Source organism: Geospiza fortis, unplaced genomic scaffold, assembly GCF_000277835.1.
Source record: "Geospiza fortis unplaced genomic scaffold, GeoFor_1.0 scaffold145, whole genome shotgun sequence".
In the NCBI taxonomy this organism is placed as follows: domain Eukaryota; kingdom Metazoa; phylum Chordata; class Aves; order Passeriformes; family Thraupidae; genus Geospiza; species Geospiza fortis.
The window spans coordinates 3,812,153-3,823,049 of NW_005054362.1; the positions used below are offsets into that span (position 1 = coordinate 3,812,153).

The window sequence follows — 10,897 nt, forward strand, 5'->3', positions numbered from 1 at the left end:
TGATGGTGACAATGATCTTGAAGGGCTTCTTGGACTTGGCCAGGCGGTTGCGGCGCAGGTTGAAGACGATGGCGACGTAGCAGAAGGTGATGATGGTGATGGGGAGGATGTACCCGGCCAGGAACCTGGTGATGGTCACGGTGCGGTGCCTCACCAGAGCCAGCCCTTCGTAGGATTTATTCCTGGAGAGGGAGAAGTTGCTGAAGCAAATCACGGAGCTCCTGGTCTGCGCCGTGTCCCGGAAGACGAGCGAGGGGCAGCTCATGACGATGCCCAGGGTCCAGATGACCACACAAACCCCGTAGGCCAGGTTGGTGGAGCGGTGGTTCTGCGACCACACCGGGAACACCACGGACACGTAGCGGTCGAAGCTGATGGTGGTGAGCAGCAGGACGCTGGTGTACATGTTGAGGATGAGGAGGAAGGAGTTGAGCTTGCACATGACCGTGCCGAAGATCCAGTGGTAGCTCATGGCCGTGTAGGCGATGTTGATGGGCAGGAAGATGTTGAAGAGGAAGTCGGCCACGGCCAGGTTGAGAAACCAGACGGCGTTCACCGACTTCTTCATCTTGAGGGTGATGATGGCGATGACGAGGCCGTTGCCCAGGATGCCCAGCACGCAGGACACGCTGTAGATGATGACGGACAGGATCCTGGTGATGTCCTTGGGGTCGTGGGCTGGGTCTGCCCACGCGCCGCCCGTGTCCTCGTAGGTGTAGTCGGGGTAGTCGCTGTAGTTATTGTTGAGGCCGTCCAGGTAATCAGACAGGTTGGGAAGCGCCATCGTCCCTGGGAATGGCAGCTGATCCGTGAGATCCTGGGGAGCTGGGATGCTGGGATCTGCAGCCAGGGATCTCCTGCTGGGCAAACACTCAGTGTTAATCGCAGTGAGGAGAGCAGGAGGGACAATGGCCCCCAATACGTGTGGGCATTGGGGACAGGGAGAGAAGGGACAAACATGCGGGAACGGGGGATCCCATGAGAACCCCACTGGTCCCGAACAAGATGCTCTCGCAGCTCCTCCCTGATTTCCACCCCCATCCGTGAGACATCAGGACGTGATTCAGTCCCTCAGCTCCACCAGGATGTGGCTGCAGCCTCATCCTGCAGAAAACGTTGATTGCCCGCCTACTTCCAGGGGGAAAACCGGGATAATGCTCATTAACAGCTCATCAACAGCTCTGGCTTTCCAATCTGCAACATATTATGGCTCCTCTCTCTTTGTTTTTTTTTTGTACTGAATTGGACTGAAAACCCAAAGGGAAGCTCCCCCCACACCCCAGTGACACCGGGCACCCTCTCACCTGTCTCTTCTCTGTCGGGATGGGGGACAGGTGACACTTCAGCGCCCCAGGGCACAGCGGCAGCTCCCTCCACACCGGCCTAAGGCATGAGCTGTAACATTAAAGCCAGGATCAAAGAAAAGCCACTCACCTCCGGATGTGGGGTTAAGGGAGGAAACCCAATGGGGCGTCGCAACAATTAACCCTGTGCAGCCTCCCTCGGGGGACTGTGCTGGCCTGGGGACCCTCCTCGCCCTGAGCCTGAGGAAGGTGGGGTCCTGCCATGATTCCAGCAGCTTTTGGGAAAACCCAGGACAGAAATACCATCCTGTACTCTCTGACCAAGGACCCAACACGAGCAGCATCCTCAGGTGCACACAAAGAACCAATCAACCACAGGTTGCTAATAATTAAATAGTAATTAATTCAAGGTATAAATGAGGTGCACATTGTCTGCATGATCTATTTTATATCCTGCATTCCCACAGGGTTGCTTTCCCGATTCAGTTGATGCCCTGCATGTTTAAATATGTTAATTGTGGTAAACCAGCAGCATCACCTGCCAGTGTCAGAGTCCAGGCTCCAGAGCCTGGATTGAGGGGGTTCAACCTCTCCCCTGTGAGAATCCAGGATATAAAACCTCCTACCTGGGTCAGGGGGGTTAAAACCAAAATCCCCAAAGCCTGACAAGAAGCACAGAGCATCCCACCCGGATGCGTCCTCACAGGAGGGACGTGGGGACGCCCAAGGACCCTCCCTGTTCCCGAGGAATTTCACCCCAAAGGTCCCTGAGTGTCGCCCTCCCGCCAGCCCTGCTTTGAAATTCCCATGGTGTTTGTGCTGGAAGCTATTGTTCCTCCCTGGCCTTTTCCTGCTGTTCCTTCCTGCCATTGCTGCTGCAGGGGCGAAATCCCACCCTGTCACCTCCCCCTGGCCGAGCTCCTGGGCACGATAAGCAGCCAGAACAAATGAGATTTGAGCGCAAAGTTTGGGAACGAGCTGGAGTTGGGGAGAGGCTTTGTCCCAGGAAAAGCTCGACGGTCACAGAGATGAATTAAAGTCGATGATCCGGTGGAAGGAACAGAATCAGCAGAACTGACTCTCCCAGAGATGTTGATGGTGATTAATGAGGCATTGCTTTATGGAGCAGGGATTTCAGGTCATCTCCTTCCCAAAGGCTGAGCTCCAGAAAGGTGGGGGAGACCAGAACCCCATATCCATCCCACCCCACCCCATTGCCTCATATCCCATCCCACTTCATTGCCTCCCATTGCACCACACCCCGTTGCATCATATCCCAATCCCATCCCATCCCATCACCCGGAGAACCCCAAAGCTCCCTGGACTTGCTCCACAGCCCCCTTTTCCACCATGGTGTCATCCATGGGGCAAGCGAGACACTCCTACCCCTCACTCCCACCCCACATTCAGCCCCTGCTCCAGAGGGACAGAGGAAATTCCCACTCCTCCTCCCACTGTGTCCACTTCCATGTTTTCAATGCAAAACCCTCCCTTTAATATTATTTTTAATTGCTGGGCCTGATGATTTTCAGCTCATTTCAAAGCTCGTTTTATTGGATTATTTATCTGAATTCTCTGTTAGTTTTCCCCTGTCAGGTTGGGCAGGGATTGGTCTCTGCTCCCAGCTGGGGTGAGGATGGCAGAGAGCAACGGGAACACCAGGACTCTGCTTCCCTGTGGGATTTAGGAGAGGATGGGTTTGTTTCCAGGGCTCATGAGGAGCAATCCCAAACTCCACAGGAGCAGCAGGCCAATCCCACCACGAACATTCCAGATGGGCTCCAGGAGCCCACATCTGCTGGAAAACTCACCCAGCAAACTCCCACCTGCCTCTCCAAAATTCTCCCAAAAATGGAGAATATCAGGAGCAGCTGCCTGAAACCTCCTCATTTCTCACAGCAAAAAAACTCCAAAGTCTGGGAGGAAAGAAAAAAAATGTTAAAAACCACATAATACTAAGAGTGTTTCACTGCTCCTCTCCGGGCTGAAAATTCCCTGCTCAAGCCAAAACCACTGTTCTCCCTTCAATCTATTCATCTTTGTCCTCCTACCTCGACAAAAAGGAGCAGAGGGTTTACCCAAAATAGCCTTTTCTCCGTCATTCCCGCAGCTGTGTTTGTCTTGGTACCCAGGGAAGGCCGGGTGGGATTCCCGACGGGCGGCTCGAGCACCGGCAGCATCCCGGCACATACCGGGGGAGGAGGATGAGGTCAGGGATGTTGTTCTTGGGAAGGCAACAGGAAACCGAGAGAACAGCAGAAAATGTTCAAATCCAGCTTTTCTGGGCGAAAAAAAAAAACTCTCTGCCCTGGCCAAGGCAGACGGGCGGGGGACGGATGTGAGCGGGGAAAGGCGGCGGGATCGGGCGCGGGGAGGCAAATTATTCAATCCTTGGCGGCACCTCTGAGGTGCTGGGGGTGATGGCACTGATGCCAACGGGGTCCCTTGGTGGCAGCTCTGAGGGGCTGGGGGGTAATGGCACCAATCCCAATGAGGGTTGGGATAAAAATCAAATCAAATCAAATTAAATTAAATCAAACCAGCAGAGCAGCTTTTGAGTACATCAGGTCCTGCCTGAGCTGTCAAAGTGCATCACGCTTTGATGGATATCGTGAAATGAATCCGGGCTGGGACCTGCCAGGGTCTGCAGCTCTGGGGGAACTGGGGGAGCCCTTGGGTGGGTGTTTGTCCCCCCTAAAACATTCTTGTCCCCGGCACGGGACAAACAAATCCCCCGCGAGCAGCCAGGTCCGTGCCCGCCCTGCTGCCGCCTCCTCTGCCTTTCCCTCCTTGGAGCACTTCCCTCTCCTCTTCCCATTGAGGTTTCCGAGTTCCCAGCGCACCCCAAACCCCAAAGCCGCTTCCTGCGGGCGTGGGAGGCGCGGGCAGCTCCGGCACAGCCCGCGGCAGAGGGGAATTGCCGGCAGATGTTCGGAGCTCAGCTGTGGGAAGGGCTCGGGGTAAAAAACGGGATCTCCACGTCCCTCTGGAGCTGCTGGGACCAGCCCCCACCGAGCCCTGCCACAGTGTCCATCCCTGGAGGGCAGGGATGTCCTTGGGGACATGTGGCAGGTGCTGGTCCCAGTTCTGTGGGGGTTCACAGCTCTGGCTGGATCCCAGCATCCCTGAGAATTCCACGGCATCCCATGCCCCAGGGAAGGCGGATGGAAGCCCCATCCTAAGCTGGCACCCGAGGCCACCCCACCAATCCCCACGTGTTTCCAGCCCAGGGTTACACAGGAGGGACATCCCTGCAGGGATCCAGCTGCCAGGAATCTCAGGGAGCAAGGCACCAAATGGCAAAGCAGCTCTGGGTACCCAGCTCCAATTCCCCTTTATTTTAGCCGGTGATTGCCATGGCAACAGATGCCACAGGGATGAGGCTGCCCAGCATCCCACTCCCCACCGGGACATTCAGGATGAAGCCCCCATTCCTGGGTGTAAATCGACCACCAGCCCATCAAGAGGGAGCTCAGACCTCCAAACCCTGAGCTCCAGCCTGCCCAAAAGCTGCTCCTGGCTGATTCCAGCCCTGCCACCACCCCTGACCCCTCTGTCCCGCTCCAGCAGGCTGGGAAGGGCACAGGGATGTGGGATGCCATGGGAGCAGCAGCAGCAGGCTGAGAATGAGCTCCTGCCAGCAAGGATCCAGGCTGGAAATTCTCCCAAACTTCCCCCAGCACCTGGACACCCCCAGGGCAAAGGAAGGAGGCACAGCTACAGGGGAAACTGAGGCACAGAGGGCAGTGGGAAGCTTAATCCCTACCTGCATCCACTCAGACACATCCCAGTTCTGCATGCTGGATCCGGGACCCCCCTGTGCAGCAGCCTCGGGCATCCCCAGCCTGTCCCTGCATCCCTGAGGCCGCACCACGCCCGTGTGAACGGCACAGGAAAAAGGGAATAGCTGGAAAAGGCAGCCTTAAAAAAGCTGCTGTGCCCAGGGTGGGACAGAAAAACATGAGTCAGTGTTTATCTGGGCACAGCCAGCCAGGCTGAGCAGGACGGGTCAGGATAGGACGGGATGGATCCCACAGATCCTCCTGGCCACGGTGTTGGGGTCACCCCCATGGGGAAAGCGCTCCCAATCCTGCCAGAAAAAGGGGTTTAACCTCAAAATTTGGGTCAGGAAAGGCCCCTCCCAGGGTGAAACTCTGGCAGAGGAACCCGGCCTTCCCTGGCACCAAGTGTTGAAAGAGCCACCCTGTTCGTAAAATCCCGGCCTTTTGCTCCATCCCTTCTGTTCTTGGGAAGGTTTGAGGATTAAAGGGGAAAATTTTGGGCGTTTTCACCTACACAGGCAAAGATTTCCTTGAAAAAGGGCAGTTTGTACTTCTGAGCTGCCTAAAATGACTTGGCTTCAAAGATAATGAAAGTTCTTTCATCTCCTCTGCTCTCTTCTAATAATCCAAGGTTTTCTCCTGGCACTTCTCAGGCAGTAAAAAGACAATAAAACCTCCCTTTTCCAGAGCATCCTCCCCGCTACATCCCAGCAGTCCAGTGATGCTGTCCCTAACCATGGCTTGGGCTCTGTCAGGGGACAAAACCTTGGGGACATCGCTCTGGATTTGGGGCATACAAAGGGAAAGAAAGCCAAGGAAACAGAAACAGGGCTGCAGGAGGGACGTGACCCCGCAGGGGATGTGGCATGGCTGGGGACAGCAGGCTCAGCCCCCCCCGAGCGAGGAAGTCACCCCGGATCCATGGGAGCATCCTCCCAGCTGTGCTCTGTGTCCCCAGCTGAATGCTGATCAGCACAGCAAAGAAAAGCCACCCTGTTCTCCCTGTCCCCAGCCAGGGGACACTGCCACACTGTCAGGGCACCAACCCCCCCAAATTCACTGCCAGCTCCTCTCCCTTCTGTGCTGTTTTCCCATCCTGCGGGCTGCAAAGCCCAGCTTCCAAAAGAGGTTGGGGTTTTAGGGAAAATTAGGAGGGTTTGGGGTGAAGGACAGTGGGATCCCAGAGATCCCAAACCCACTGTATAACAACAGGGCAGCAAAAAACCTCAACTGGCTGCAAATCTCCAGCAAACCCTTCCTCCCAAATCCCTATTAAAAAAAATACAAATTAACAAATATATATAAACCCAGAGGTGTTTACCTGAGCTGGATAAATCCCAAGGGAATTTTCAGCATTTAGAGGCTGGCTCAGACATCTCTGCTTCTCCTACAGCCCCGTTAGGGCTGGCATGGGAACCACCCTGGGCTCGTGGCTTTGGCACCCAGCTGGAGCTGACACGGATATTGCCGAGCCTTCTCATCCCGAGGAGAAGCACATGGGACGGGAGGATGAGGAAAATAAATGCAGCCCGTGGAATAAACCAGCTGCTGGCCTCAGCAGAGCTGCAGGGGGAAGGGGGAAGCTCTGGGGGAGGATGTTGAGTTTGCAGAGTTCGGCTGGACACAGAAGGGGATGTGGCAGCAGGGACGTGTCCCGTCCACCACGGCTGCCCACAGTGCCTTGGGAGTCTCCTGGGAGCCTTTGGGAAGGGTTTGGGTGTCCCTCATGGTGAGCACAGCCAGAGGGTCCCCTCGGGCTCCTCCAGCCTGGCTGCCCCTCATCCCTGCTCCCCAGGCACCCCAAATCCATGCCCTGCTCCTGGAGGCTCCTGGCCTCACGCACACCGGAGAAGGGGAGCCCAAAGCCATTCCTGGGGTGCAGGGAAGAAGAGAAGCTGCTCATCAGGTCCTGCCCATCCCACAGTGCACTCCCAGTGAGGAAATCAGCCTGGCCTGGTTTGTACCCCCAAAGAGAGGGTCACCAGCCAAGGGCTGTCCCCAACCATCCTGACCTCCACCCTGTGCCTGCCACGAGCTGGAAACTGCCAGAGGCATCCACGGGGCAGCTCAGCACCAGCTGTGCCTGGATGGACACAAATCCCTGCCCTGAGCCAGGACAGCTCATCCAGAGGGAGACACAAAACACCTGGAGCAAAATCTGCACCGTGCTGGCTCTTCCACCAGAGCCCCCACCTGCTCTGTGTCACCAAGATCCATGAGTTTTCCGGGGGACAAATCCCAGTTCCCTCAGAGCTGGAAAAGCACCCCCCACGTGTGACCAGGGGACAGGAGGTGATGCCAGCAGGGAGTGGCGGCAGGTGGGAGGCAGCTCGAGGCCCCCAGGGGCCCTGAGGTGGGGACATTGACCCCGTCCCACGCGGAGCAGCTCCCGTGAGAGCCCAAAAAGAGGAATCGGAGGCACTGCCAGCTTTGCACAACTCGGTGTCGCAACATCGCCCAGCTGAATCAGGGCTGAAAAAATGCTGATGTGCCGGTTCGTGGGGCTGCTACGGGGAAAGGAGAAGCCCCAGAAGTGTGAACCGGGCAGGGATGTGCCAATCCCACTGTGGAGCCAGGCTGGGGACTCGTGACCGGCTCCTCGGTGTCCCTCTCTCCCAGGACCCCCGGGATGGGGTGGCAGCTCCGGGATATTCCGCACTTGTGCCACCTGCGCTGGGTCCCCAGGTGCAGAGGAGCTGCCCCGGGACAGTGGGAAATGCAGCCCAAAGTTATAAAACCCATGAGAAACGGGGACCCAGCACAGGCTGGATGTGCCCCATCCCTGTGCCACCACATCCCCTCCCTTTTGCTCCCCCAATGTCCCCACCAAGTGACATTTCCCGATACCTCGTGCGGTGCCAACGCTGTCCCGCTGCTCCGCGCTGGGCAGGACGAGCTGGGGGTGCCCTGGGTGCCAGCGGGATCCCATTCCCAGGCGGATCTCGGCGTGCCGGGGCAGACACAGGCACGGTGCCGCTCCCCGCCGGTTTTAAGGGAGCGGGGAGGGAGTTGCATCCATCACCAAGGTTTTCTTGGCAGCGCCCGCGATGCTCGGCGAGGCAACAGCTGGGAGAGGGTGTGACGCCGGGAGCTGGGAACGCTGGCCTGGATCACAACCCAGCGTGAGGAAGCAACAAAGCTGCTTCCCCAGGGGCCTCCTTTCCTGTGCCGCCCCCCGGGCCGTCCCACGGAGGGATAACGGAGCCCGGAGCACCCCGCGGGGATGCTGCCCCAGCCGGGAGCACAACGGGAGGCAGGTGCCTGCCAGCCCCCCCTGGCTCTGCTGTCCCCACCCTGGGTCACCCGCTGTCCTCTGCTCAAGCTTGTTCTAGGAAGGAGTCCTTATATGTGGAGTGTACAGCAGCTTAATGTTTGGCCATGCTTGCTCTTATATTTGGGATTAGAAATCTCTTAAACAACCAGGAAGGAAGGATGGGTATTTGTCCCTATACTTTTCAACACTTATCAGGGTCCCCTGGGTGGGAGGGATGGGAAAGGCTGGATGCAGGGATGGGGTTCAGGGAGACAAACAAGAGGTTTTTGGGGCAGCCCCCCCGGACTGGGAGCACTGAGCAGCACAGCCCCCACCCACACAGAGCAGGAGGTTTGGATAACCCCGGGCTTGATGTGGCACCAGGAAAATTCCTTCCTTCCCCACGCAGATCCCGCGCTCCCAAGCCTCAGGCATCCCAATCCCAGCATCCATCCCAGTCCCAGAATCCATCCCAGTCCCAGAATCCATCCCAGTCCCAGCATCCACCCCAGTCCCAATCCCAGCATCCTTCCCAGAAGGATAATACCCAGTGCTGGGGTTGGGAGCAAAGGCAGCACAAGGAAACACAAGGAAATTTGGCAGGGATGCCCTCTCACCCTCCTCCAGCCCGGAAAAGGAGCAGGATTTGCCCCACTGGGACACCCCAGCACCAGCAACACTGCCCTGAGTTTGTCACCAGCCATTCCCCAGCAGAAAGGAAGTTCGTCTACCACAGGATACTAATTAAGGCTAATTAATTACCCTCAGCTGTAAAGACAGAGCAAAAAACATCCTGGATCCAGCCAGCAAGGGACAAAACCAACCACAAACTGATGGGATTTCCTTTTGTGTGTCCGGAGTCCAACGGTGCCACCAAGAGAGGCTCAGCCCAGGCAGCTCCGGGTGGCACCAGCTGGGACCTGGAGGGATCTTTGGGTTTCCCAAAACCACCCCAGGGCCTGCTGGGGCTGGGAATGCTGGGCCATGGGTGCTCCTGCACGTGGCCTTGCCAAGGGCTGAGCTCAGGACATCGAGCAATGACCGAAATCCCGGCAGATCCAAGGAGTCCGGAGCCAAGACCCGGCACAATCCCAGTGTTCCCAGCAAGGCCAAGCTCTGCAGCCCCACAGAACCAACCCACCCCTTGGCACTGCCCCCTCTCCCAGGCACCTGCCACCTCCCCACATCCAGGCAGGATGCAGGATCCTGGTCTCACACTCATCCCTGTGTTTAGCCAGATGAAAGGAAAACACGCTGACTTGGGATGCGATTTCCCATCCCGAGCCTTTGTGGGTTGGGGTTTCCCTCCGGGGCTCAGCACAGCCCTGCCGGCAGCAGCGCCTGCGGAAGGACAAATCCCCGTTCCCAGGGCTGGGGATGGAGCAGGATCCGGGCAGGAGCGGCCGTCGGGAACGGCAATTCCAGGCGCAGCCTTTGGCAGTTGTCATGTCCTTGGCAAGCGCCGAGTGCCACCCACACCGAGCAAAGCAATTAAAGCTCTAAATTGATTTGGGCTGATTTACAGCCCTGGAGCAGCTCCCTGCCGAGCCGGGATGCGCGGATGGGGTTGGGATGCGCGGCCGGAGCCCGGCAGGTCCGACTCGACCCCTCCGGTTCTCGCCCTTTTTCCCTCCCACACAGGCGCTGGGAACCCGCCTGAGTCATCCCGAACCAGATGTGGCAATGAATGGGGAAGAAATCGGAGGAAGTTTGGAAGTTTTCCCTCTCCGGGGGAGCTTTCTCAGGCATCCAGCAGCACTTTCCCTCGCCCCGGGCAGAGCCGTGGGGATAAATGGGAATGGCTGGAAAAGGAGCTGAGCTCAGCTACGAGGACAAGAGAGGAGGCTCCCACTGCATATCCCAGCTCCAAATCCCGGGTTTTAGAGCTGGGATTGTGCCCAGGGATAGTTCTGCCCTGCCTTTCCCCCAGGGAGCTCATCCCTGGCTCCACACCCGCTGCGGTCCCGAGCTCCGGATCCCGGCACCGCCTCCCGATCCGGGCTCAAACTCCCTGCACAAATAGAGAAGCCACAGACAGGATGTTCAGGAGACGGCTCCCGTTCCCTTTTTTCGCTGATTTGATACAACCACGGAAAAAAACCCAAAAACCCAGTCCCAACCTTGTGCAACTCGAGTTTATAAATAGCTCCAGAAACACAGCGGGGCTGGGACAGGGTGGCCAAACCCCGCTGTGCTCCTAAGGCTGGCACCTTATCCTGCTGCATCCCAGCCCTGGGATGGGCAGGTCAGGGATCTCCACTTGTTTCAGCCCCCAAACACTCTCACAGAGCCTCCCTTTACCTCCAATCTTGCATCATTCCCATTTTTCCGCTTCCCTCAGAGCTGTGCCAGGAGCTGGATCTGAGCGATGCACACGCACAGACCAGGGGAGAATTCCAAGTTCATGGCTCCCAAACCCCACCCTTGGCAGAGGAGGATTGATGGGAACATTCCCAGGGCACAGCTGGGCCCTGTCCCATGGATTCCCCCACCTGTGGCATCACCCACCTGCTCCCATGCCCACCCTGCTCCCCAGGAGTGATGGAAGTGCCACATCT

The 10,897-nt window shown here is 57.5% G+C and overlaps 1 protein-coding gene across 3 annotated transcripts in view; it reads right to left on the reverse strand.

The window, feature by feature from the left end:
* Positions 1-6,453, reverse strand: part of CMKLR1 (chemerin chemokine-like receptor 1) — an 8,870-nt gene extending 2,417 nt beyond the window's left edge. Inside the window, exons 1-3 of one of the 3 annotated variants that reach the window (XM_031059528.1) lie at positions 6,408-6,453; positions 1,305-1,395; positions 1-857 (exon numbers count right to left, since the gene is read on the reverse strand). The exon at positions 1-857 is cut by the window's left edge and continues 2,417 nt beyond it. In XM_031059528.1, coding sequence (XP_030915388.1) covers positions 1-784 — 784 coding nt within the window. In that variant the 5' untranslated portion in view covers positions 785-857; positions 1,305-1,395; positions 6,408-6,453. Of the gene's footprint in view, positions 861-1,304; positions 1,554-6,407 lie in introns of those variants that run through there. The other 2 variants (XM_031059529.1, XM_031059530.1) reach the window with 2 other exon arrangements.
* Positions 6,454-10,897: the final 4,444 nt, after the last annotated feature.